Raw genomic sequence first — 27,836 nt, forward strand, 5'->3', positions numbered from 1 at the left:
GTAGGAGGAGTGAACATGGCAATGCAGAGTGCCGGGGATCCCTTGAATAAACAATTCAGTCAATCGACTGACTGCGGGACTCAGAAGCAGTAGATACGGCACATGTGGGGAATAGACCTCGCCAGCCCCGTTCTCTCTTCCGTTTTATTACAACCGAATTGATCGTTCAGAGAATATCGCGTGCATGTGTCCGACTAGTTCCTGAATGCAGCATAATTTTCAACGGGAATCTCTCGTTTCAGCATCTGAACAGGTGAGTCTGTATCTCAAAATCAATTTTCAGTTGTAATAATGATTTATCGTATGAACGTTCCGGCAGTGAAGGCTGAATCCGCAATGCATTTTATTGTGTAGCGGCTTGTGCGTATATAAAGTAGGCAGAGGGTTATGTATGTCACACGTTGGTGATGGGGTGGTGGGAGCTGACGTTTCCATTTTGTGGCTTCTTGGTTTTTATCCTCTGAATGTTTACAAGCAGGCTTGCACAAATATGTGGGTTGTTTTATTTGATGCATGTGATCATATAATATGACAACAAAATGACAGTAGTAGTGGCAAACACAATTTTCACAATGATCCTATATAAGAACATAATATGCATGATAATAAATGATAAAACTGTGCATTTGTGTCTGCGTTTAGTACAGCTAAGCACTGTGGAGACATTACAAACGTGACTGTGAATACAGAACGACTGTAACACTTTGCTTACCTCATAGTTTATGTTTAGTCTAACAGAGACTCTTCAAATGCTTGTGTGAGGTCTTTAAAGTGCTCTGAAATATTTTTTCGAGAAATAAGCATTTCACTTGCTGTAAATTCAACGTGGGAATTTTATACGTAATATGTTCAGTTTACAAGAAAAGCATTATTATATGGTCAGATTTATTTATTGAGCATTTCTTCATGATGATCGAACACAACAGTGTTGGATTATTATTACATATAATACTTTGGGCCGTTGTTACCTTTTAACATTTTATGTGTTTAACAACAGGATCCTAACTTTATAGTTCTCAGGTGACTCGTGAGTATGTCATAATAGATATTTCTTATTTACTTGGATAGTTTGGAGTATTGAATGAAATACTCTATTGTATTTTATGATCTGCAAGAACACTGTATTTGACTTTAGTACGATATTAATACGGTCAGCTGTGTAAATGTTGATGTTTTTGTAAAGAGTAACTGAATCAAAAGTGTTATCTCTCTACATCAGGTCTTTGTTTCTTCTGATCTGAAAAGTTTCAGATGTTTGTATTTAGGGAGGAACGGCTTGCTTAAGATCACGTTGACATTTAAACCACAAAGCTTACTACCCACAGCCATTACTTCAAAATGTTCTTTCCAAACTTGTGGGGTTTGTTTTATAAAATATGTCTTCTTAAATAGCTGTGAAATAAGCTTTTGTAAACAATAATGTCAGAGAAGTAGTAAAAATTCATATCTCGACTACTTAATGATATTATTTGTGTATCGAATCAGTTTTGAGTCATGTTTTCTGTATTTGAAAGTGAGTTCATATAACATTACTTATTGTTAAATTTAACATTGCTGTTAGTTATGAATATACCCATTGAAGAGACACTTTAGAGAGTGTTCAACTGAAGAAGTCAAACTGAAGGTTTCTGCTTTTAGAGCAAATTTGTCTTTTCTGTATTTAGTCACCAGCCCAAATGTTCACATAGTCCCGCATAGAGGTTTGCAAACTCCTGCTCTGTTGCCTTTGTTCTGTAATATTATTACCCTCCCAGTTTATCATATTACAAATTGAATCACGAATCTCTGGTAACTGGACTTTGACCATTTCGGAGTAGGCAGTTGACAGAGGGAGACCGTAATACTCCTGCCGTTTTGCACAGGGCGGAACGGTAAAGGCCATTTAGAAAAAAAAGCAGGATGAGGAAATGGAAGGATGGAGTAAAAATGTGATATGTTTGTGTGTGTGTGTGTGTGTGTCTCTGCGGATCGAAGGGGTTCATTGTTCATAGGATAATGCCAGGTTCATCTACTGGACAGGAGGTCACCACGCCCCTCAATCATAACCTATAATTGATTGGCCATAATGGAGATTGAAGTACATTATTCATAGTTTGCAAAAAAATTACAGCCCGTGCACTCTCAGATCGGGGTCAGATAAATCAGGAGGAGAGGTGCAGACGCAAGCAACGGCTTGTTGAGGAGACGACCGGCTGAACGTGATCTTGTAAACATCAGGGATCAATGATAGCACGCTACCAGAGATCTCAGCACTGCAGCAGCTTTTAAGAAGACATTTACAGCGGCTCTTAAATTGGCTCGTGTTTGTCCGTGGAGGGAGGGGTGGTAAAAAAAGACAAATGCAAGCAAAGAGTCTTGTATTAAACTAATGGCGTAAGCAAAAGTGGAGGGCAAGAGGAAAAGAAGCATCTTAAATCATGTCTCGGTGTGCCAGCTCATCTGTCAGCAGTGCACCACAGAAATGATTTTTCCATCTGTAGAATAGAAATGTCAGAGCAAGGCGAGCGATGTGTATCAGTGATGTTTTTATAGAGTAGACCAATATTAGGTATGCGATTTATGGCACATGTGCCCGCTATTCTTAACTTTGTGTTAACACTTAGTTGAGATCCTTAAGATGTTCATTGCATTGCCATATTGGCGTAAACATACAGTTTGGTGTACTTTGCAGCTTTTGTTGGCTAAGAATGGTCACATTAGAGAAGGAAACGGCTGAATTAGATATGAAAAGCAACTAATTTGTTTTAGTATAAGAGTAGAACTGTTGACTAGTGGACAACCTGCCTACAAAACATGCCAATGAAATTGGAAGTTTTTAGCCATTTTGGAACAAAAATTGATCAAATTTGTTTAGGAAAATCTGTATTTTGATTACTGTCTGAATTTGTAACAAAGAATTGAAAAAGATTTTCTAGCAGTGCGTTGCGTATTGCAACCAACGGCTCACTTTACCTTTTCCTTTCGAAGCACTATGGTGGCTGACACAGGAAAAAGATGTCATCACGTTTTCGTATCTTTGCCGAAGGAGACAACGTTTTTACGAAATGCGTTCTGTAGAGCAGTTTGTCCGTTTAGGGCTACTGTAGAAACAACATGACAAATTCCATGTAAGGATACCCGCGGTGTATGTAATGTAGATAGAAACAGCTCATTCTGAGGTAATAAAAACATAACGCTTCATTATGTAAGATCTTAATAAACCTCTGAAGACATAGTCATGTGTATTATATTGCATTTCTGTCAGTAGATCCTCCTAAATATCACATATGAACTTACAATTTATGTAGTTTTCAGATCAACTATGAATAAGAATAGTCCAGCTGATCATTTCAAATATATATCAGCCAGACCGATCATACTGTACCAGCCGATCAGCACGTCTCTAGACAGCTTTAATGGCTGTAGGGATAAAGGTTCCTGCAGGTCACTGTGCGGTAGGATCAGCATAATTGAAGGCTTGAGAGGACACAGTAGGGGCGATGGTTAAATTGGACTTAAGACTGTTATTCAATGGTGTCTTAATTTAACTACCTTTGGTAATATGAAGCAAAGTCCACTGAGAAAAGTGGCACACTCGAATGCCAATCATTCCTCACCAATCCCGAGACTTTTGAAGGTTACAGGGCTGTCTGTGGCTGGGTTGACGGATTGATGCATGTCCCCTGTCGAGCAGAGAATTCGGAGTCCAAGGCCGCCGCAGTGATTCCCTATTAGGGGGAATTGTCCTTCACAACTTCTTAGTTGCATGTCCTTTCTGGAGCCTACAGAGCTCAGGCAAGGGCATTGTGTCTGCTACAATAAGCCGAGGCTGTGAAGTGCCTCACCCTCACATAATTATATGCCTCTAATGCAAGCATCCTTCACTGTTCATCCACTCACACCAGCCAGAGCGGCGTGTTCGGTGGCAGACATATTCCTACTTCATTAAACTTGGTGTTCAGGGGCTTTTTTAGAAATTAAATTGTCCCTGCAATTAACTAAAAGGGGATTTTTTGAATTTATGAATGACTGAGGAGATTGATATATGGCGAGAGGGGATAGCAGTTTGTGCAGTGGACGTGAGGCAGAGGTAATGGATTTATCGCCACGCTGAGAGGAACGTGAAACGAGGTTAGGCAGAATCACTGTAACCACATTTTAGGATCATGGCAAGCGAGCACACTGTTGGGTCTCCATCCCATTGTCTTTGTGGTCGAGACCTGTGTCTGACAGTTTCTGTCAGGTGCGCTGAGGTTTCGAAGGAGCCATGTGGAGCCACTGGTGATTTTTCAGTCTGCATTTTGTGTACCAAGTTCAATAGGTCTGAAGTTAGAACAATCTGCTCTAAGAGACAAGGACAGCTCGATGATGCACACATCAGGACAATGATGCACAGCGTGAACTTAGAGCTTCAATGTGTTTCTTAGGAGTTAATTTCAAATATTTCATTTGCGGCTAGTCTATATCACAGAGAGAAAAACATTGTGGTGTCATAGTTTTAAAATGTAAATCCTGTCTGTTTGTATTGCAGAGTATTGTCCTTTGTAGATGTTGAATCATGACAGACAAGTTTGGATTTTTTCCTAACGGACAATCTCTGTTTTACAAAATGAGACTCCACAGGAAGCGAATTAACCTAATATGGCCAAGGGAACACTGTGTTCGATCAGTCTAAAGAAGAATATTATTAAAGACATTCAATATATTCTAGTATTACACACTCATTTTAGTGTCAAGGACCATGGCTGTTGTTGCTAAAATTGACACAGATTACAGTAGACAAGATTGAAAGAAAAACTAAGTCTTCACTGTTTCTACAGAAAATTTAAGTGGTATTTGTCTGTGCAAAACTGCCTATTATTGTGCTTGGACATTCTGGGTATTTGCCAGGTGTTCAGAGTGGTTTGTAACATGTTGCTTTGTGATTCCAAGGGTGTTCTCTTAAGTCGATTGCTTGTCAGCCCAAGTCAAAATAGCTTATCTCAAAATCTTTTTCTGGACCCTAGATATAGCTCAGGGCTCTCCTTTAGTTCAAGAGGTCTTTATTTAAAAGGGATTGTTCAATCAAAAATGAAGATTGTGTAGTCATCTGTGGAACACAAAAGAAGATATTTTGAGAAGGGTCTCAGTGTTTTTCTGTCCATACAGTGAAAGTCACTGGCGTCCAGTGTTGTTTGGTTACCAACGTTCTTCAAAATATCTTCGTTTGTGTTCTGCAGAAGAAAGAATGTAATTCAGGTTTGTTACGACACAAGGGGGATTTTAGGTAAGCTATCCATTTAAGTCTGGAAGTGTTTGGAAGTTAATTCTTCTCAAAAAATCTCATGAGATGAGATATTATACATGTCCATAGCAGTGAAGGGGTTTAAATGAATAAATAAAGTAAAAAGTATCGGCAGCAGAGATGGTTTTGTTTTCATGAGCAGGCTGCTATAAAAAAAGAATGTAGATCTACAAAAAGTGCTTGTGTTTCCAGGAAACCAGCCCTGTGGTTCTTATTGCCTTTTCAAACATGGGTTACAGAACTAATGTGTTTATATGGTTCTGATATGGTGTTATGTAAACCGCAGACATGTTTTTGTCTATATTTTAAGAGCCAGTCAGTTCATGGTCGAGGCCTATTTAGCGTTGGAAAGACCTTTGGCCGAGAGCAAGTGGCAGTGGCCAAAGGATCCACAGTACTAAAGCATAAACTAGGCTAATCTGTTACCGGGCAACAGCTTTCGCCACTCTATAACACGTAGCGGGTGTGCAGTTCATGCTGTTACCTGGGGGATGCGTTTTTGTTGAGTTCTGCTTGTACGTTTTCTTTGCCATAGTCTGGTTGCCCTCCATGTTTGGACTGTGGAAGGAATCCGCCGTGTTGGAAAGACCAGGGACAGCTGGGTAAACATTACAGTACTGTGCCACTTTGATATGTTAATTCTTGCTTTGCTATTGAGGTGTAGTCTTTTTGTTTCGGTCATTTGTGCTTTTCGTTTTGTTTTGTTAAAGGTTTTATTGCCGCCCCCGCTCTTTGAACAAAAAGTGTCACCTCATCCAGAGGAGCAGATGTTTTTTTCATTTGATAGTCATCGCCGCTAAATCTGAACATTCGTTACCCTTCCCCCAAGCGGTGCATATTAAAGTGAGCGGCTTGGCGAGACCTTGGAAGCTGCAACCGTGTCCTGGTCAAACCGTTGAAATATCATTGCCCTTGCGTGCGGCCTCGGACCTGACCCAGAGGGCCAGATTGTTTCCCACTAGGCTGAGATAATAATCATGCAGGCTGATTTGGAACAGCACTTTACTGTTCATTTGTGTTTTGTTAGTGGGCTTCTCCAATAATGAGGCCCGAAACCTGATCCTGCCGGTTGTGTTGAGTGAATTAAGGGTGTTTGACGGTGGTGTGTCATCTGAAGTTCAAGGTTGACACCCACTTTAAGAGTCACCAAGGTCAAGCATGGTTTAATAAGCTGTTTTGTCAGGTCAGGACACATGATCTTTCCCTGGCCAGTGATTTGGGTTAATTATGAACTAAAGCCCAGGGAAAAACAAGGCTTTGGGAAGAAAGCTTTATGTTAGACTGTCAAAGCAAACAACTTTCCTTTTGTAAGATAATTGGGATGAAAAGCATGATCATTATTTTTTGTGGGGGTTTTGTGTCTTGCGTCTTAAGCATTAGATTTGATGTCTAAATCTTATTTTTAGCAGATTTATGCATGTCTGCCATTTTTACAAATATTTACATACCATTCAAAGTTGGGCAGTCCAAATATGAATATTTGTGAGGATAGGGGGTATTCTTTTGTGTTTATGGTGGTTACGAGGCTGGGCTATATTGACCACATAGTAGGATGTAAACACCGGTCAAGAAGCACTTCTAGATACAATTTTATTTAGTAGATTTTACTTGCCTTACATTTTGATTTGGTTACAAATGTTCTGTTGGCTGTATTTTCAACTGAAAACATGTTAAAAAACTGAAACAGGAAGTTCTTCTGGACAAGCATTGGACCGGCAAGTTTTCCAAAATGGTCTATACCTACAATATGATATCTTAATATCTTTTTTAATTTTAACGATGCTTGATATATATTTTTGCTTTTGCTCTAAAATAATTAGAAGGGATTTGGGAATTTATTTTCTCCCCTAAAAACATGATTCTGTATGTTTTGTCAAACTATGTATGCGCTACTTGAGAGACCTAAAGGGGGAGGGTCTACAAGTGCCATCTTGGCACATTAATCTTCATTTTCGACAATATTGTATTCTGTAATTCTATATAATCAGCACCACCATTATCATGATAATATCCAACATTTGATATATTGCCCAGCCCTAGTGATTTCTACCCCGTTTTTTTAATGTGTATCACACTGGCTTGCATGATGAGAGGCCAGATACCAGAATGCCTTGAGCCTAAGGCAGAAAAATTATGATGTATCCAACCAACACCTATCCCACAGCGTCATTACAAGAAAGGTCTTTTTAAACCCTGCCACTGAAAACTTTAATGGCTGATGTTTGTACCTCAGACTTCATGGTAACTTTTTTTGCAGAGTGCTGCGTTCATTTGTGGCATCAGCAGAAAGGAACTGGAACACAATATCAGAACTGCTAAGCTATGGTGGAATTATTTGGGCCAAAGTGCATGAAATAGAAGCTACGTGTTGCATTGTTAAATCTTGCTGATAGCACAACCTTATTGTTCAATCTGTCTATAGGCTTTTTCATCTAGATGTCGACGTAAAGACACAAAATCTTAGTCCAGTGCGATCTCACAAGCAGCGTGGGTTGGGTATAGTGGGTTAACTTGCTCCGAGAGTGCACTTGCAGGCAAATCAGTCTGTTTTCAAAGCGAATCCAGGGAGATTTGCGTTAATCTAAAATGACAGTTACGACCTTAATACCCTTTTGATAAGCGTCGCCTTGACCCGTGCAAACCAGACCATGACTTGGGTCTACTGCGGTGACCCAATTTCAGTCTCGGTTCAGTTAACCCTCATTATGCACAGCAGTCTTGACAATTTTGAGCTTTTATGTGCCAATTTTTTGCTTATGCAACCGCAGATAGCGCCTGACACTCGTAGCTAGACGTGTCTGATTCAGCCGGCCTGCTCTTTGAAATGATATGCACTTTTTTTGGTTTGACCTCGCTGATTATAAGGAGATTACAGATGATCTGAAAACGTTTGAATGGCGTAAATAAGGGCAATGATATAATTCGCGCTCGGGTCTGCTCATCCGTTTGCTTGCTTGGTGTGGGCGGCAAGGCTAGCAAGGAGAGCTGAAGGTGATAAAACATCCAACTTGCCTGTAAATGAGATGAAGACTGGGCCAGCACCCGGTTCAGCCATTAAAGATGTTTTATAGCGCCCCTGCGCACTCTTCCCCCTGAGGTGTACGCACATGTAAACCTATCTATCAAAGGGAATTGACCTGCCTTTGAGTGATCACTTCACAGTGCCGGTTGTTGTCATGAAGACATGCATATGTCCTTCATGTAGATACCCAAAAGACATCTGACGTTTCATTTTATCGATATTGTGATTTTTTTTTACTTTTGGATTTCAAACTTTCAACAAAAATGCTGTTTGCTACTTAAAGGCAAGTAAAAAGACTTTCTTTTCACAGACAGTATTGTTACGTTATTAGCAAACACAGCTAGTCATATTTCAAGTCTTAGTGACATTTATTTCTCTTTAAAGAAATCGCTCGGAACTATCTCAGCCACTTTGCTTGCGTTCGGCAGATGCCCTTGCATGCCCTTGATAACAGCGGATAGTGAAGCTGCCCTCTGTGCTCGTGGAGCAAAGCAGAAAATAAAGTTGCTGCCTGCAAAGTGCTGCAGTGGGTGGCTTTAAAACATTCCCATCCACTTTCAGCCCTGCTAACCTTGCTGAGCTCTGACATCATCCTGGAACAATGTCAGATCCATGTAGATGAATATAATTAAACAAGCGCTTATCATCCAGCCGGGAAAGTTTAGTAGCGGGTCAACCATGTTTGCTTCTCTCTCGGCTGAAGGTCGGGCGAGGGTTCGGCGGGCGGTTCGCAGGCTGGAAGGTATGTGAAAGGCACAAAGCACACGAAGGCCAGCACAAGAACATTTTCCAGCGCACAAAAGTCTATTTTTACACTAGCTTGTTATTTACATAGAGCCAGTATATCCCTTTCCTCCGAAGTAGCATAGTTTCTGGAGTTACTTGTACAGTAGTAACCTCAGGCTTTTGTTGACAGTGTTAGCAAATGTAACTATTAGCAAGTTAGCCAACATAACCGTTTAACCATGGTACTTCAGTAAAAATGATAGTTGGCTTAACAACACTAAGGATAAGCTAATAAGCTAATGTTTCCACGAAACATAGTTTCCCCCCAATTTATTTTTTCATTTTTCTCTCATTATTTACTCACTCCTGACATGCCAAACCTATGACTTTCTGGCACGCATAAACAACAGTCAGTTTTCCCATCCACTTTTGTTTATGGATAAAAAGCATAATTCAGAAATTCTTTTGTGTTCTACTTTTCACCGAAATTCATACAGATTTGGAACAAGAGCGAGTAAATACTAACACAAGTTTAATTTATGGTCACGTGTCAAGAGATGCTAATGTTGTCGACTGCAAATTGAGAAATGCAACAAGCACCATTTGCTTCCTAACAAGTAAATCAACATGCAGAACTGATTCGGGGTAACCTGTCACGACCAGCGCTGTGGTGTTAGGTCTCCGCCTCGAATTCTAGCTTGTTTCAGCGAAACCATTTGCTTAAGATAGCATGAGGCACAATATGTTACTTAATAAGGCAAGGGATTTTTAAAGTCCTTCGCCATTAGCCGCTGAAATAATCTCCTCCCTGAATAGAGAAGGCAGCCGCGAAGTGAGTAAAAACGAATGTGCCGCATAGCCTTTGGATAGGAGCTGTATTTAATTAAGATCAGCCTGTCTCACATACATGCCGCCTGATAAGAGCTCGAAAGCACATCTGGCAATATGAGAGCTTGATCTCTCTGCGCTGGGGTTAATGAAGGTGGTCTCTGCTGAGTTATGTGATAAAACTGTGTTGAACTTTTTTTTGTCCAGTTTAAAAAGTGCAATACTTTGTGACCTATTTTCACCAGCGGAGAACAAGGTCCCATAAACTAAGTTTCCAGCGCTTTGAGTGGAATTTGTTCTTGTGGAAATCAGGAAGGTTTTGCTTATTAGAAATATAAATATTGTTGTAAATCATGAATATCTGCAGTGTGAATCGATCTCTAGGGCTATGCAATATATTAAATATTCACAATATGCATACAGGTAATATAACATTGTGAATATTGGAGCAATTTTTATGCACTTTTTATTTGACTATTAAGATTTTTAAAGAGCATGCCATTTCATGAATCTTTCATGTTCGCTTATATCGTAAAAAAGATCTCTCTCTGCTCACTTCTTATGGCCTGTGTTGTGCTTGGGCTTACAGGAGTAGACAGACTTGCCAATCGGCCTTGCTTTTTTATCCATGAACATAACCTCTGATCTCAGGGTCACCTCGTCTCGGTTCTTATCAGCCCCCTTGGCATTTCTTCAGCACATTGCCACATGAGAAATGAATACCTCTGCTCTGTTCTCTAAAAGCTGCATGAGGTGTTCTCGTCTTAAAGGGATAGTTCACCATAAAATGAAAAAAATGGTCAACATTTACTCATTCTGTTGTCATTTCAAACCTGTATGACTTTCTTTTTCTGCAGAAAACAAAAGAAGATATTTTAAAGAAAGCTGGTAACCGAATGGCGCCGGCATCCATTCGCATCTATTGCGTGGACACAAAGCCAATGCAAGTGAATGGGTGCCGGTTAATAACATACTCCGAAGTATCTTCTTTTGTGTTCTGTAAAAGAATGTTATACTTGTTTAAAATGACAAGGGGTGAGTAAACGATAACAGAATTTCAATTTTTGGGGTAACTATCACTTTAACAACAATGATTCTTTTTAATGCCTTGGCCAGTTTTTACATTAACAAGCTACATTTTTCACATCTTTCACAGTGTACCTGCACTTAAGTGTTGTCAAAGTTAAATGTGTGCGAGCACCCCGCTGAGTTCTGGCATTCTTGTAGCTCAAATGCGTAGAACGTGACGCCAAGGTTGTGGGTTAGATTCCCAGTAAGTGCATGAAGTGACAACGTATCCTTTCCATCCAACGTCGTTGAGAAGTGTCTTCCAAATGCATAATTATAAGAGTTTAGTAAGCAGAGCCTTCGCAAGCCAACCTAAATGCGTAGTATTTTCAGAAAAGATATCTGCCAACATGTTTTTAGCCATACCGGACGGGGATGAAGATCAACAGTGGATTCCATCCCCTCCTGATCACCCTCTCGAGGTTAAACCAAAAACCAAGTGCACGACAAGAACAGCTGGGCACCAGCGTGGCCGCGGTTGGCAGGGTGTAGGGTTTCATCTTCCGAGGGGGTCAATTCTACTTCCTCGGAAGGGGGCCCGGGTCTCTGAGAAGCTGTCATCGTTCACGTCGTAAAAATTCTGCCTGTATCAACCCTGTTTTTGACCTCCCGGAAAAGGGCCCCTATTTTCGGTGCACATCTACGAAGTGTTAATGCAGTTGCGTTCGTGCCATGCCAGGCGGTGTGTAATTACGTAAAAGGGTGTACATTTTACGTGATTGCAAAGCATAGCGTGGCATCATGTTTCAGTTAGTGTTACACTATAGCAGTGGGCATCAGCAATCTGATCTCCTTTTATGGTTGACTATTTCATCTATTAAATAGGTGTCCCTAATATTTTTTGTAGCATCATCGTAAAGCTAAATGTGTGTTTATTTGACTTTTTTATATTTTAATATTACTTAAAGGTCCAGTGTATGAAATTTAGCGGCATGTATTGATGAGGTTGACCGGTGGTGTATGAAGATATAAAAAGCTCATTCTAAGGGAATAAAACATAACGCTTCATTATGTAAGGTCTTTATACACCTCTGAAGACATAGTTATGTATATTAAATTGCATTTCTGTCATTTGTTAAACCAATACCAATAAACTGTGGATTAAAAAACACAAAACTATAAATCTTTATATTCACATACTGTTTTGTTGACAGTAACACTTTTCAATAGGGTTGTATATGTTAACAATAGTTAATACATTAGCAAACATTAACTAATGTTACCAAAAACAATCTCATTTTAAAGTGTCCTCTTGTTTACTTTATATAACACTTATTTTACTTGACAGCCATTATATTTACATCATACTATCTGCAAAACCATAGTCCCCTTTGGGTCAGATGTACCCCAGGTTGAGAATTATTGTCTTAGTTGAAGCACTGCCTTCATATTGCAAATCGTATCTTTGGCCAGACGAGCAGATAACCGCGCGTTTCGGCTCTGGCGTGAGTTTAGAGGTACACAGCCTCTATGAAATTTTCGTCAAAGGAATTGATAACGCAAGCAGCCGTCGGAGAAAGGCAGGATATTTGAGATATCTATCACTGTAGCGTGAAGGGATTTTTGTCTTGCAGATGCATTTCAAGGACGCCTGCAGGCAGCACGACCCTCGCTGTGCTTCTGACGCGACTCAAGGTCACGCGAGCTCACCCTCTGACATTCACTCACTACAGAAAGAGAGGGAAAAAGAGTGCGTGTTACAGAAAGAGAGAGAGAGAGAGTGTGGGGGAAGGGAAGGAAGATGAGGTTTCAGTAAAAGTCATCTTCCCTTGTGTGCTCTGAGTAAACAGTTCACTTTGCTCTGTGTGAGTACAGCCAGGGCCTCATTTGCTCAAGCGTTTTTACTCATCTTTTCCATTTGCCGACAACTTGAGACATGCTGTTCTTTGGCTGCCTCTCGGTAGGGCCGTTTGTCACGTCGTGGGGGTTTTATTTGACTTTAGTATCAGTTATCTCGAACCGGGCTCAAAAATTAATGCACCTTTAAATTCTGCCCTGTTCCGGGCCTTTAAACGGCTTTTATTTGATGCGTACGAAGCACTCAGAATATTGAGATGGCGAACTGGTACCTTTTCCGACGGAAAAAACAGAAGCTGTTATTTTGATTAAGAAATTGCGTATGTCAGGAATAGTTTTTTAAAAATGAAACACTTTTTATTTTCTCGCCCACTTGCTTAAAAGCCTTACTACCTTTTTCCATACTTGCTGCTCCTTTAATGCCAAAGAATTGTTGGTAGATTGACATGACAAAGTAAATGCCATAGTTCGATAATATTTCTGATACTGTTTGAAACTTCATAATTAAACAAATACATGACAAATCAGAAATGAGGCCAAGGCGATAGAGCATCAATGTAAACGTTGCTTTTAAAGAGACAGTCCTGTTAAAAGTTTGCTGACTCGTGTGGCTGTGAGACTCGCACAGTTATCACCCCGCCATTAAGTTTTTAATCCCACTTCATTTCTGCTCATTAGCGATTGCAGGACTGACAGGCTTGGCCATGTCCATCCGTCTGTGTCAGGACAACTATTACCGCACCCCGAGTTGCGTTCATTACTTTTGTCTTTTTCAAGTCCTTCAAAAGTGCTTATTATTATTTAAGTCAAACTGATGGAAAGTGTACTGTCAGCTCTTTTGGGAACGGACCACAGTAACAAAGAGCAGGCCAGGAACACAGAAGGGACCGTTGGAGGTACACAAAGAGCTCATGTGCTGTAGAGACCTAAACCAAATGCTCAAGGGGCGTTCGCTGCACATTTCATTTTACTGGTTATTATGGCGATAAGAAAAAAATTTGTTTGGTGTTCCTGTAGTTCTGTTGGTAGAGCGTTGCGTTAGCAGCGCAAAGGTTGTGGGTTCGACGCCAAGGAAACATACGTGATGAAGAAATCCTTATAGCTTAAATGCACCCTAAGTCAATTTGGTTAAAACAATTAAGTTAAAATATAAAACATGGTCTTATAATTTTTATAACTTGAGGTATTAAGTGGGTCACTATTTAGCATACCTTGCACCTCCATGACTATGTTTATTGATAGACTATTTTATTTACTTCATGGTACGTCAAAGAAAGGTATTTTGTAAGTGTGCACTAGTCAGACTTATGATATTATTACCGTTTCATTGTAGTCTATGGATTTTAAAATACATCAAGTTGTTTTGGATTTGACTTACATAAGCAGCCTCAAGGGAGACTTTCACAAAATAAAACTGTTTACGCATGAAGAAGATGTCTTCGATTTCCCTGGAGAAGGGAACACAAAGAGAAGGGAAGCGTACTTTTGTCATATGTCAGGATGCCATCATCAGTCAGTTTCACTAAGCAGGTTTTAACTTTCACTCCGTTTGAACTTATCAAAACACAACAAGGGTGTATATTTGCTAAATTGCTGGTTCTTTAGAAATATGACCACAATCTCTCGAAAAGCAGACAGAGATTTGTGTATTTATGCTTATGAAAATAAAAAATGACTAAGATGTGCCTACTATGAGTGTTTATTATGGTGTGTTGACATGTTTTTATATGAAACACATGGTCACGTATAGTTTTAAAATGGAACGGCTTGGTTTGGTGGTTTAGAGTTGTTTTCACATTAGTATCAGCGGTCAATTGTTATGTGTTCTTTAAAGGCCAGTACTAATGTAAAAAGAGCAGGCTGGCTGTTGCCTAATGTCTATATATTTATATTTCGAAGCTTCATAATTTGGCCAATTTTTCTTCAGTTTTATGAGTTGGAGCTTTGTGTACTTTGCCTTTAAGGATTCAACACTATCGTAATCTGTCACATCCTTGAAATCTCTCGCCCTCTTCCCCTCGATTCATGCATTTGGCTCTGATGACTGCAAAGACTTTAGTGTGTTAATAACTTCTCTCTCATCTTGGGAAAAGGCAGGAGACCCAGGCACTGTCTTCCCTTTAATGTGCTGGCTTTTCTTCAATCATTTAATTAAGAAACGGAGTGATTATTCAGCCTGGAGTCAGCTCCTGCTGCCTTCCAGTGCCTCATTCATCTCTGATTAAACTTGTAGCGTTCGGTAACTGTGCTTGCCTGCTCTTTCTAGGGCATGAGAAACAAGAGGAGATTGTGACATGTAAAAAAAGAGCAACCTGAGGTCTCTGAGGTACGAGACAATGATCCCCTTGGGTCTCTTTGGATTGATGAAGACTCACAGCTGTGTTATCTCTTTTTGGTTTTAACTAGGAGATAACCCGGCGTGGTGGTTTTGGCGCATGGGATAGACTTTTAAGGAGAGGGTCTGACCCGTCTAATTAAAAGGATAGTTCACCCAAAAATTAAAAAGCTATATAATTATTTTCCCTACTACTTCCCTACTACTAGGCAATGATGTCCCAGAGATGTCAGTTGGTAACATTTTTCCAAATATCTGTGATAAGTTTTTTTACTGGTTTAGAACAACTTGAGGGTGAGAAAATGATCATAGATTTTACTTTTAAGCCTTGAAACCCCCAAAGAAATTCACAAGAAAAACGTTTAAATGTTTTAAAGTTAAACATAGGAAGCAGTTTATTTTCACATATTATATAAGCACCATTTTACAGGGCTCTAATGTATTGTCCCCTGCTGCTAAATGGATGTTTACAAACAGGAGCAGTGTAAGCCTGAGGAGGTAACCATAGCAACAGGCTTTAGAAGTGCTTCCAATTACCATCATTATTGGATGGTACATTGTGAAAGAATGGGTTACATTAAATTATTTGATCCAAACAATTATAATATATTATTGATTTGATTAAATTAATATTCACTATCTTTATTAAAGTTGTATGACTTTTATTTTGACACATTTGGGCAGACCCATTTCTGTCTACTGCAAAATGTACTAAATGCAATTACTGTATTTTCCTGATATTCCCTTGCTGTTACATCTCTGCACTTGAATATTTCGTGGCTTGTATACATCCTTACTTGAAAGTGTTACAGAATGCATTGATATATTATTAACAGTGAGGAACGCAAACGTACACAGCTGAAAGAAATATGAGGTTAGGATTTCCATCTCGACACTTTTACCAGTGGAGGTGCTATAATTTTTGTCAAGTTTCTCAGCCAAATGTGACAGCGGTGGTAAACACCGACCCCACCAGTGGAATTCCACCGGGAGACAAAGTAGGGGTTGAGAGTGCCTGGTTCCCTTCTCCCTTTGCTCTAGGGTGGAAATGGTTAACATATCACTGTAATTGGCACCCGCAGCTGCTTGTCCTCTCCACAAACAGGAGGGGAAGATTTTTCCCCTGGCCTTCTCTCTCTCTTTCTGCAGCCTCTGCTTTGTGTGACAGCTGCCTAATTGGGCATTCTCCCCTCGTAGCGAGGCTGCCTCCTCCGGCCTCAACTGCTGACGAATGGCAGTGGATTACAGATGAGGACACTGTGACCCGTTCGACCTTCCCGCGGCGGGGGGAGCCGAGGGAGGGGCTTGACGGGCCGGGCCCAGAGCCTCGGGTCACTAGAGGATGAGGTCGTGAGAAGGTGGAGGATCTTCCAGGTGGCCAATGACAGAGTGTCACATGACAGCGGCTTGATGTCAGTGTGTCAAGGGTAGACTAATGGCACCGCATCCTCGCAAACACACAGACGCGCACGTTGCGTTAATCTCCGGCCTGTCGAAAACATCAAAATGTGAGGCAGTGATTTCCTGTGGGTTGTTTAGCTTTTAGTTGGGTTCTCATTTACATGTCATATTTCTTCTGCTGAGCTCCTAATGATGCTCATTATGGACATAATGGTGTCCTGGGTGAGGTATATAATTATATACAGCAGACATTGGATTTGCTATATTTCCGCTCTGTCTGATTTATGTTTTTCACCTCTATTTACCTTGCATGCTGTATATATTGACTCAACCGAGTTTGGGGGCGGGGTTATCCACTCGATGACCAGTTAAAGAAGGGGGTGTGTTTAAGAGACCTGTTTAAATAGCACTTCGAAATTTCACCTTTGACTGCATGATGGGTTGCACAATATATCGAAGACCACATCAGCGTCGATGAGCTTTCGATTTAAACGCTCAGTCCAGGTGCATTTTTAGGCCCCATCGAATGAAGCACAAGCGAAACATGATTGTATATGTGTACATACTAAAACCGCATCTGGGATTTAAAGGCACTAGGCTAATGACTGTATGTTTCTTCATGTCAGCGCCTTAAAAATCTCGCGGCGTATGTGCAGCGAAACTAATGATCCAAATGAGCCCTTTCTCTCCAGATCATTTGCTGCACACCGGCCAGCCATTGGGTAGACTTTCCTCCTTTAAGAAAAAGAAGAAAAAGAGCAGAAATTCTGTAAGGTCTGGCTTGCTGATGCATCTCAGTTTTGCTCTTTCAGCCGTCACAGACCCACAACCCGTCTCTGCTCCAATTCACACACAAACAACCACACACATTCATACTATACAAGCGAGTGTGTGGCTGTGTATGCCAGAAAACACAGGCTGTCGGAGGGGCCGTGCTTCGTTCTTGTCACGCTGCCAAGATGCAATATCACTCAGCTGAGTTAGAAAGACGTCATTGTAAAATATGATGAATTATCCCCGTACAGCAGAGAGTGGGCCCGTCTGTGGGCGTGTACGTGAGAGTACGTGAGGGTGTATTAAGAGGCTACGCTCGAGCGTTTGCGTGTCTGTTTTGTGTGAGCTAGCGGTGTGGCTGCGGTGCCGCGAGAGTGTGTTAGAGGGGGTGAGCATGTGGGAGGGAAATAGAGAGAGCGAGAGAGACCAGCCACAGGGTTACTACACGTTTAATGGCGACCTTGTTGCTCGCGCACTTAGCCGAGTCGCTCCAAGCGAACCTCTAATCCTCTAACCTGGTGCGCGCACGCTTGATTAGTGGCCTTGGTTATCTGGCTAGAGGACAAGGCGCTGCCCCCTCCTTTGCTGGTCAGACTAGGGCACTGAAGGGTGTTAACCCCGAAGAAAAGAAGCGCGATAGAGAGACTTTCAGAGAGAGAGAGAGAGAGAGAGAGAGAGTGAGAGAGAGAGAGAGAGAGAGAGAGTAAGGGAGAAAAGGGGCAGGATGCTATTGAGGTGTATTAGTATTCAGTCAGAGCCTTACAGCCTGCAGAGCAAATTGATTACTACATTGTACCTGTTCTTGGTGTCACAGCTTCGTAAGAAGGTAAGATTGTATATTATATATCAGCATACAGCATTTTTGCTGTAAAGTTGTATTGTTTTTGTATTTACTTCGTATATTATACTTATAAGATGGTCATTCTTTTAAATGGTATGAAACGCTGCATTTTGAAGTTTTATATTGTTGACTTTAAAAGAGCACTAATGAAAAGCGAAACACTTGAATAGTACAAGTAACAGTATTAAAAACGTCAGTAATATAATAAAAGATGTAAAGAATTGCATTTATTTTATAGCTAGATAGTTGCCTAACGGGAGCTGACATCACTTTACGAGAGAGATCACATGACTGGCTGAATTCTTTCCACTTTATCTTGATGTTAAAGTGAGCCAAAAATGTCCTTTTTTTAATCACCCTGTTGTCATTTCAAACCTGTATGACTTTCTTTCTTCTGCAGAACACAAACGAAGTTGGTAACATGTACCCATTGGCTCGCATTGGATTTTTGTCCGTACAGTAGAAGTCGATGGATACCAGCGTTGTTCGGTTACCAACTTTTTTCAAAATATCTTCTTTTGAGAAAGAAAGTCGTAGGGGTTTGAAATGACAATAGGGTTAGTAAATGATGACAGAATTTATATTTTTGGGTGAACTATGCCTTTAAAAGATGTCAGTCACAGCGTAAGGTTTTTATGATAGAAAAACAATCACAATGATAAAATCACAGAGACAAACATTAATTATTGATTGCGTTATAAAAAATGTGAATGGATGACGAATTAAAAGTTTAGCCCAATCAAAGTCAACACGTCATTTAGTTTTTATAGTAGTGTAAGATAAACACACAGCGCCTAAAATATACTATGTATTGCCAGTAACTTTAAATGACATCACATCCTGGAAAAGGGGAAGCTGTCTGTTTGGGTTGAGGACATTACTTGGTTATCTCTGATGACACAAGCATATAATGTGAGGGTCATGACACACATGCTGACCCCTAAGGCACTCCATCATACTTGCTTTCCCCTCATTTGGATATTTCCGTGACTCAATCATTGAGTATAGTATAGTATAGTTGTAATACTGGCAATAGATGTGTTGTACTTGGACCGTGTTTTATACGTAGTGGCTGGAAAAAACTCTGATGAACATGATCTGTAGAGTTAGGGTAATTGACTTTTGCTGTGTTGTCACTGAATTTCTTCAATGCAAATCGATTTTTGTATATAAACCTCAACTAATTTCACAACTTTGTCTTTTAGTTAAAGAATTGACCTGAGCCTCACCCAAAAATGAAAATTCTTTCATTAACTCACCTTCATGTCTAAGCTTATGGGTTTTCTCATTTTAAAGCCATACGAAAGCTTTGTGTGACTGAAATTTAAGGCAAGTAAACACAATTTTCATTTATGCTTAAATATTCTCCTAATGTACTATTCTTCAGCTATTATCTTGGTCTGCTTTATGGGTGTACTGTGGACCGATTCCCATGCTGACGTTCCCAAAGTAATTTTCAATCCCGGAAACTGGGCCATTTACAACAGTCAATTAAGAGTACAAATATTTAGTTTGTTCCCGTTTCCTTGTCGTGAGCAGTAATTACATTTTTCCTTGGCAGCCTTTAGCACACTCAGAAATACCTCGGTATGCCATTTGTTTTGCCGACCGTAGACAAAGATACATGCTATTCCTGAGTTGAAGATGAACCTTCCTTGTCTTCTCTAAGCGTTCCCGTTAACATTTTGTCACCGTCATGAATCTACAAGCCTGTGGTCATTACCATCGTTGGTGGCAGTACTCTGGAATTATGTTTTGAGTGGATGTTGGACGCAGAGATCGCCATTTATTTCTGTCCACTTGGGGTTCCCTTGGCCTGCTTAAAACATACTGGCATCTCCCTGTGCTTGCTCATGTGAAAGGGCACCCCATCTTAATGTGGGTCAACCTTGTGCTTTTACTAGGATTCGTTGATTCTGCTTGGCAATGCCCTAACTAAGGGGTGTGCCCCAGCTGGGAAACGTCAATGTGTGATGCCCATTATGCTTGTTTGGAAGTAGGTCACAGTGACCTAGTTGGAGTGGTGCGTGGCCCTGGTTGACTGAGTTACCCAACGCTATCTTAGGAATGTGTTGTTGTTACAGTTTCACGTATCAGTGTGCCGTTGTGTGTGACTAGCCGATAACAATGACACAGCAGTGATTGTGTGGAACTGTAGTCCAACCATCTCCAAAGTTTCTTTTACACCGAGACCATCACCGAAACAGCATGGCAGACGCTGAGTTTGAACATACATTGCAAGGGCAGGTTTGTCGCTTTTTATTAAGACCTAATGCTTTGTATGGACGCCAGCTGTTGAATCAACTCAAATATCCTCGGCGGAGTGAGTTTGACCTTGACATTGAACGGGGCATGCAGCAGGTTTCACTCCTTTTGCCTCATCATGCATTTTAAATAGCCTAAATGGATTACAGTTTCTGGACTGTGGATGTAATTTATGATCTGGTATTTTTTTGTGGGGTCAATTAATCTTCTACCTCGCAGTTGAGAAATGAAGGATCCACTCTAGATATCAAAGTCTCTCCATTTATATCAGGCCAGTCTTTTTTCTCCTGGAGTTACTTATTCAGGAGTGTCTTCAGTCTGCACTGATGGTGATAATCTTGTGACGACAAAATCCTGAGAAGAAGACAGACCCGTGTTTAAGTAAATACTAAAATAATATAATCCCTGCTAATGCTGTTGTTCAGACACATGCTGCTGTCAGAAATTGACTTTTTATTGTTACAAGGTTTTGTGTAAAAAGTTACTAAATGTATTAAAGTGATCGTTCACCCAAAAGAGAGAATTCAGTCATAATTTACTCACTCCATCTTGTAATTTCAAACCTGTATGACTTTCTTATGCAGAACACAAAAGAAGATATTTTGAAGAATGTTGGGAACTGAACAACGGCGGTATCAATTTACTTGCAATGGCTTTGTGTCTATACAATATAATTAATTTGTTACCGTCACAAATTTGGTGTGTTAATATTTTTGGGTGAACTGTCACTTTAAATAGATTATAAAATCTTAATTTGATCCTAATTGTTTTTTTTTGTACTAATTTTATCTTAATGTTTAGATATTTAAAAAAAATACTTTAATAAATACATTTTGTGCAGGCTTCAGTGCTTTCTTATGTCTTCTATAGTTAACATGAGATAGCAGACATGTTCTTGAAGAAAAGATACATGTGTTAAAGTAATTGTTTATGTTCATGTACATGTAAATGCATTACATTGTCTGAGACGTGGCCTGGGAAATCTGCTTCTGATACCGTAATTTACCCCCCACAACCTTTGCTGTCAGTGTGTACAATAATGTACGATTATACGTTCGCATTAAATGTATTCATTATTCAAAAGCTTTTATCTAATGTAATCTTACAAATAATAAAACATTTAACATTTTGGTAACACTTTTTTTTAACAAAAAAGAGTGATCTACATGTTTACTAGTAGGGCTCGAGTTATCTATTTACGGACTATTTTCAATTTCAATAACTTCACCTATATGCAAAATACAACATTAAATCAATACAGGATAAAGAAATGCATAACGTGATGTTATACCCAAATGCTACAAGTATGTATGTTGAGTCGGTTCTCTATCAATGCAGCTAGAAGATAATAGTCTTACTAATGTAGTGTTGTAGAAACTAACGAACACGGCTGTGACCAACATCTTTATATGGTCATTTTTTAGCATCCTCCCATTGTCAGTCCCAGCAAAGTAGTACGACCAGAGGAGCCAATTATCAGCAGAGTAAATCAACCGTAGCCACTGACCTTCACTTTGACACCAGAGCGAGGACAAGGTCAGCTGTGTGTGTGTAGTCTATTATTAAGTACTTGCAATTCCATTTAAAATAATGTGCAGTTTTCTGGTAAAGTGTGCTGGTACTACTGCATAGAGAAACTCGTATGTGACTTTTACTGTGTCTCAGTGAGGAAAAAACTTGTGTTGAGTACATTGTTTTAGCAGGCTGACGCATACACGATAAAATGTGTCATTCCACAAAGCCAATGGCACTGTGTGATCCAGAGGTGGTATATTTTGAGATAATGTAGTAAGAGCAACAGTCGTAACATAGAAGTGAAGGACTTTGGGTGCAGCATGTGGGTGTTCTGTCTCCAGGTGCTGACACAAACTGGAGAGAAAGAGAGAGAGAGAAAGCGCAGGTGTCTCAATAGCTTTCTTTAAAAACAACGTACAGCAATGTATTTATGTTTCCTTTGAATATTAAATATAAAAGTTAAATAAACGAGAATTCACTAATGGATTTTAATGCTCAAATCAATATCAAACACCTAGCCTAACAGTGTTTGCCATCTTTGGTTGACTAAAAATTTATTTCATTCTGAACTGGCAGTTCTGTGGACAGTATTTTTTATGTTTAAAATGTATCGACATATAAAAGCTTTAATGCTACAGATCGTGTATTTTACAACTCTGCATTGTTGTATGAGAATGTGACTTCATTGTTTTAATGCCACCTTTCTCTCTTTTCTGCAGAGTTACCACCAAAGGGCCCTGTGGATAGAATTACTGGATGCATACTGTGTTTTAACTCACAGTCCAGGAGCTTTGGGTCACACATCCCGTCCCATGGAATTCCACAAGGCTGACTTCATAATGATCCTGTATACTTCTTAACAGTGGCAGATATGATTTTTTCCAACAGTCTTACTTAGCTTTCGCCTCCTGAAAGGGGGAATGGCTTGTGAAAATAAATTAGGCCCTTTCATTTCCTAAGAAACACGGTTTGGAAGCTAAAAACTGTGAAGTCTTTTGGCAGAAAGTAACCGAACAATTTTCCCCTCTATTGTGGTGGCCAACCATACAAGAGACTATAGTATTGAACATGACTCATGGGGAAGAGCCTGGCCCTGAAACACACCAGGATTCTGCTGTATTAACATATCTGGAAGGCTTACTCATGCATCAGGTAGCAGGAGGACAGGGTGCCACAGCAACACAGAGTGGCAACCAGGAGCAGAGGAATAAGGAGGGGAGAGGGCATGCCCAGTCCAATCATAGCACTCAACAGGAACCGAACCGGACAATTTCCCACTGTGGAGCCTCGCAGCACCTCAGAAAGGCTCGTCTACTCAACTCGGAGGCCTGGACTGACAGCGAGAGTCTAAGGAGGTCAGCACCTCCTGCTGCGCTCAATGGGCAAAATGAAGACCGTCACAGTGGTCAAAATGGATCCTCTCAGGATAAAGGAGAAAGTACACTGCTAGCCAGTTTGCTGCAATCTTTCAGTTCTCGACTTCAAAACGTGACCCTGCCACAGCAGATTATCCAAGGCTTGAGGCCACAAGACACCTCTTGTCAGATAAGCAAGGCTCCGCAAGATCACAGGGCGTGCCACAGACCTGCTTCAAGCCACCTCAAAGGGTTAGTTAACAAAAGCAAAGTGACGAATCATAGCAACAGTGTGCCTTATCAACGTAGACGGTCTAGCCAAGAAAGTTTTTCTGAATCCCCGAAAGCTCTAAAGAGTAGTACACCTTCCCCATCCCCAGAATCTCTTTCTTGTACTGAACGCCTCAAAGCTGTGGCAAACCTTGTAAATATCAGATCAAGTCCTGCTCCATCACCCAAACCAAGTGTGGCCTGCAGTCAGCTTGCTCTTTTGCTCTCCAGTGAAGCTCACCTGCAGCAGTACTCAAGAGAGCATGCCCTAAAAGCCCAACTCTCTGGACGACTAGCCAGTGAAAGACTTTCAGCCATGGCCACACAGCAAAACTATGATAAAAAGCAACTAACCACTTCCAGCCAGGCTCATGGTCTAAGCCTCTTACACACTCAGAATGGAATAGCATCACAAATGTCAACAAGCTCAAGCAGACAGAGCCCAAGCCTAGGATTGGGGCAAAGAAGGGCAGAAGGATCCATGAGGACAGGTCATCGCTTAAGAGAGCGTCGACCTTTTGAGAAACCGGGCAGACCATCACAGAACTGCAGCAGTCTCCTCCTTCAACTTCTCAACAGTCACAACACATCACAACGAATTAATGGCCAGGGTCACTTGAAAGATGACCTCAGCACCTTTGGAACTCGAAGCTCTCCTCTTTTTTCAGACAGCGAGCACTCAAACCCTGACAGCAGTTTCACAAAAGACAGCAGTGATGCTGAGAGCATCTACTCCAGTTGCTCTCCGATTGACCTGTCTCTGAAGACCAGAACACATGTTCAAACACCTGTATCTACTTCCTCCTCACCTGCACTGGAAAGGGTCCCAGAATGTTCATTAAACAGATGGATGCCCGATACACTACCTTTTAAAGTAGCGATGGATCACAGAGAGGTGGATGCTTGTGCAGAGATGAAACCACATCATAAGGTCACTCTCTTACAGTTGCTGTTGGATCACAAAAATAACGATAGAGTAAACAAAGGTCTGGATAATCCAGATATGCTGCGATCTGTAATCCCAAATGTCACCAGTCCATCAACAAGTAGCCAAAGTGTCTTCAGTACAACTAGTTGTAAGGATACTAGTGAACTTAACTCACACTGTGGAATGAATTGTAGAAGTCCCAAACTCTTGCCAACGTTTGCCCAAAGCAGAGACTCTAACAGCAGTGTATCTCCGTATACAGTTTATGGATCTCCTCATTCCCAGTCTGCCCCCTTGGATCTTTGTAAAACCAAACAACCTTCAAGTGAAATTAAAGAACCTGCCTTTAGTGCTAGTAAATTGTTACAGAATTTAGCTCATTGTGGAAAACAAAACCCAACCATTTCTCCTCCAGTACAGCCACCTTTACCCCCGATCAAACTCATGAACCAAGAACTGAAAGTTAACCATCCTATAACTTTACTGGAGCGACTCACCGCACCAATTCAGAGCCCACAGCACCCGTTATGGGATGAGGCCAAGGCAAAAACTTCAGCTCAGCATGTCTCGGAGATCGAGAATCTGCTTGAAAGGCGTACAGTTCTACAGCTTCTTTTAGGGAACGCGCCTCAGAAAGAAAAGTTAGGCAGTAAACGAAAAAGAGATCACGCTAGGAACAATTCTATAGATAAACAGACAAATCAGGCATTAGGCCAATATGCTACAAATGGACCTTCTTTAGACATTTCCATTAAAACTGAACCTGTGGAATATGATCAAGCAGAAGAAGGATATTTTGACAGTAACAAAATATCAAAGCAATCTCAGAACTTTGTAGTAGAGCCTAAAAAAAGCACCAGTTATCTTTCTCCAGGATACATCAAGCAGGAACCACTGTCCCCAGAGGCTACCCCCAGAGATGGCATTCTGTGTAATCTCTTAAAAAAGCGGCCTAACAGAACCCTTCCGGCAAACAAGGTAGACGACCTAAACAAGGGTTATATTAAAGAAGAATCACTTGAAATCCAGGGACCAACAATCCCAAAGAAGCGAAAACTTTCAAAAGAACCGGAAGACCACTCTACAAGTCAACAAGATGGGTACTTAGAACGTTCAAGTAGGATAAAGGACAACAGTAATTTTTCCGTCGCTGGAGATCGAGAAGCCAGTGACCCATCCAGTCTCCCAGAGGCAGAGAGTCCACCAGCTAGGTTCCCACCACGTGAGTCTACTGAAAACAGGGGTTTCAATGTCCTAAAGCAGCTGCTACTTTCAGACAACTGCTTAAAGGAATTGTCTCAGCCAAGGGGTACATTCAGTTCACCATCACATAATGTGCTAAATGGGAATACATTCGAGCAGCCATGTAGTGAAGGTGAGCTTCAGAACTTTCACCGGAGCCTGAGCCCCAGCAATGTGATTTTTAAAAGGGCAAGCAACCACATGCCTGAATCTCCCCCTGTTACACTGCAGGAGAAATCAGGGTCAAAAATCGAATATGCCTCGATAAATGACTTGAAGGTCCCAGCAAAGATGGTTAATGGAGATGGTCAAACACAAAAGTATAATGCAGAAATGCCTAGGTTTACCAAGACTAACCCTATTTTGTACTATATGCTCCAGAGGAGTAATGCACATCTGGTCAAAGAGGGAAAGGAGCTGGATGCCGACACAAGACAAATTCAGACAAAGGTCAAAAACGGGTCCTTGGGTGATACTGGGGCCTTTGAACTTTGAAACTCGAACTTCATAGAATTACAATGAAACACAGGTTGTGACTCTCCACGGCTAAACGGGTCATTGAAGAAACGTTTCGAGCTTTGCTTGGACTAGAAATGTGCTTTTTTTAATCCATGATTGATACTTTGTGTTTCAATTGATTCATCTTGCATTTCCACTTTCATTACATTTCATTTAGTTGGCAAAGACCATGAAACCAAAGTTCATTTGAATACTTAAAAGCACTAGTTTCTGTCTCTTCTTTCTCAAGTTTTGCCCGACAACAGAAAAGAACGCTTTCTATGAAAGGTGTGTGACAGATATGCCCTCGTGTATTTCTAACAGTATCAGTTCCCACTCCATTTTCCACACATGGGTGGACGTTTGGCCTCAGGCGGTAAATTATGATGCACTGATGCACATGATGTTTAAACAGATTTTGACTCGGCATATGCAAGTAAATATTCTTTCATTTACAAGGTGATGGAGAAAGAAACGTATATTGTTACTTGTGGCAGGGTGGTTTGAAATGTCACAGTATTTTTACAAACATTCAAAGAAACAAGATCTGTTGCCTTTTCTGAAAGAGAGGTGCGGCTTCTGTATTCTTCAGATAAAGATAAAAAAGATATTTGAATAAGAATCCATCAGTATTAAAACATCTTGATATACAGTGTGTATGGTATGTGAAGTGTGTATTCTTTAATTTATCTCTCTCCCTTTCCCATTGTTGTAATGTGCTTTTATTCTTTCTTAGCATTTACCTCTTTCAAGACAGCAGTTGATTTTAACAGTACACTAGAATAATATAACGAATGAATATAACAAAAAAAGTTACTACAATGGACTGCTTTTTGCTCATCTGTTTTGTATAAGTGTATTTATGAACAGGTCTTGGTATTAGCATGTGTCATAAGATGTTTGTTGTATTATGCAAGAGATTGTTGCATCGACCTGAGACAAATCAAGCCAATCACAACGCATTGGTTCCCACAAAACATGTTTGCTGATGTGATGTTTTCCAGTCTTATGTTCGACATACTTACATGTTATTTTTCATTAATCTTAAAGACTCGTTAAAAACTATATTTATGTACATAGCATAATCTTTATGAAAGACAGCTATTTTGTATGAGTGAAAAGCATTTTAGTTTTGAAATTTCTTAAAGAGACTTCAAAGTAAATGCCATGTGAATATGTACATACTTTAGAGGATGATTTTTGTCCTTCTTTTGCATGTGTCTCTTGATGAAAACTGCGATAATCTGTTCTGCAATATCTTGTGTTATGTCAGATATTTAAGAGTACACTGCTGCCTGTTGCATGAAGATGCATGAGAAGGTTCCTATGTATTCCTGGACATGGGGAAATTCAAAGTCTTAAAATAAATATATATATATATATATTTTGTCATGGAGCCAATACATAAAATGTGATCTGTATGTTTGTCATGAGAAATAGACCGCTGGACAGAAACGTTTGAACATTTGAAACAAATGTGCATATGGAGTTATTTGGTTTTTACTCAGTTTTATTTTTACAACAGGTTAAAAAATCATGTTCTGTACTTAACGTACAGATAAGGATTACACTGAATTTACGTTGGTTTTGAAATATTGTTTCGATATCTCATATTTTGAGTGTTACTGTGTACCATTATTTCTAAAAATACATTTCATTTGAGTGTTTACTTGCACAGATTTCGAATAAAGTTTTGAAATGCACAATC

At 40.3% G+C, this 27,836-nt stretch overlaps 1 protein-coding gene across 2 annotated transcripts; it reads left to right on the top strand.

Annotated features, from left to right (window-relative positions):
• On the top strand, positions 1–27,834 carry nrip1a (nuclear receptor interacting protein 1a). 2 transcript variants are annotated; one of them, XM_056757259.1, is made up of 2 exons: positions 1–253; positions 22,555–27,834. In XM_056757259.1, the coding sequence occupies exon 2, from the start codon at positions 22,904–22,906 to the stop codon at positions 26,123–26,125; it is 3,222 nt and encodes a 1,073-aa protein (XP_056613237.1). In that variant the 5' UTR covers positions 1–253; positions 22,555–22,903; the 3' UTR covers positions 26,126–27,834. The 2 variants fall into 2 exon arrangements, with proteins under 2 accessions (XP_056613237.1, XP_056613239.1); XM_056757261.1 differs by lacking the exon at positions 1–253 and adding an exon at positions 17,587–18,040.
• The last annotated feature ends 2 nt before the right edge of the window (positions 27,835–27,836 follow it).

The sequence above is a fragment of the Triplophysa dalaica genome, chromosome 9, assembly GCF_015846415.1.
Source record: "Triplophysa dalaica isolate WHDGS20190420 chromosome 9, ASM1584641v1, whole genome shotgun sequence".
Lineage (NCBI taxonomy): Eukaryota > Metazoa > Chordata > Actinopteri > Cypriniformes > Nemacheilidae > Triplophysa > Triplophysa dalaica.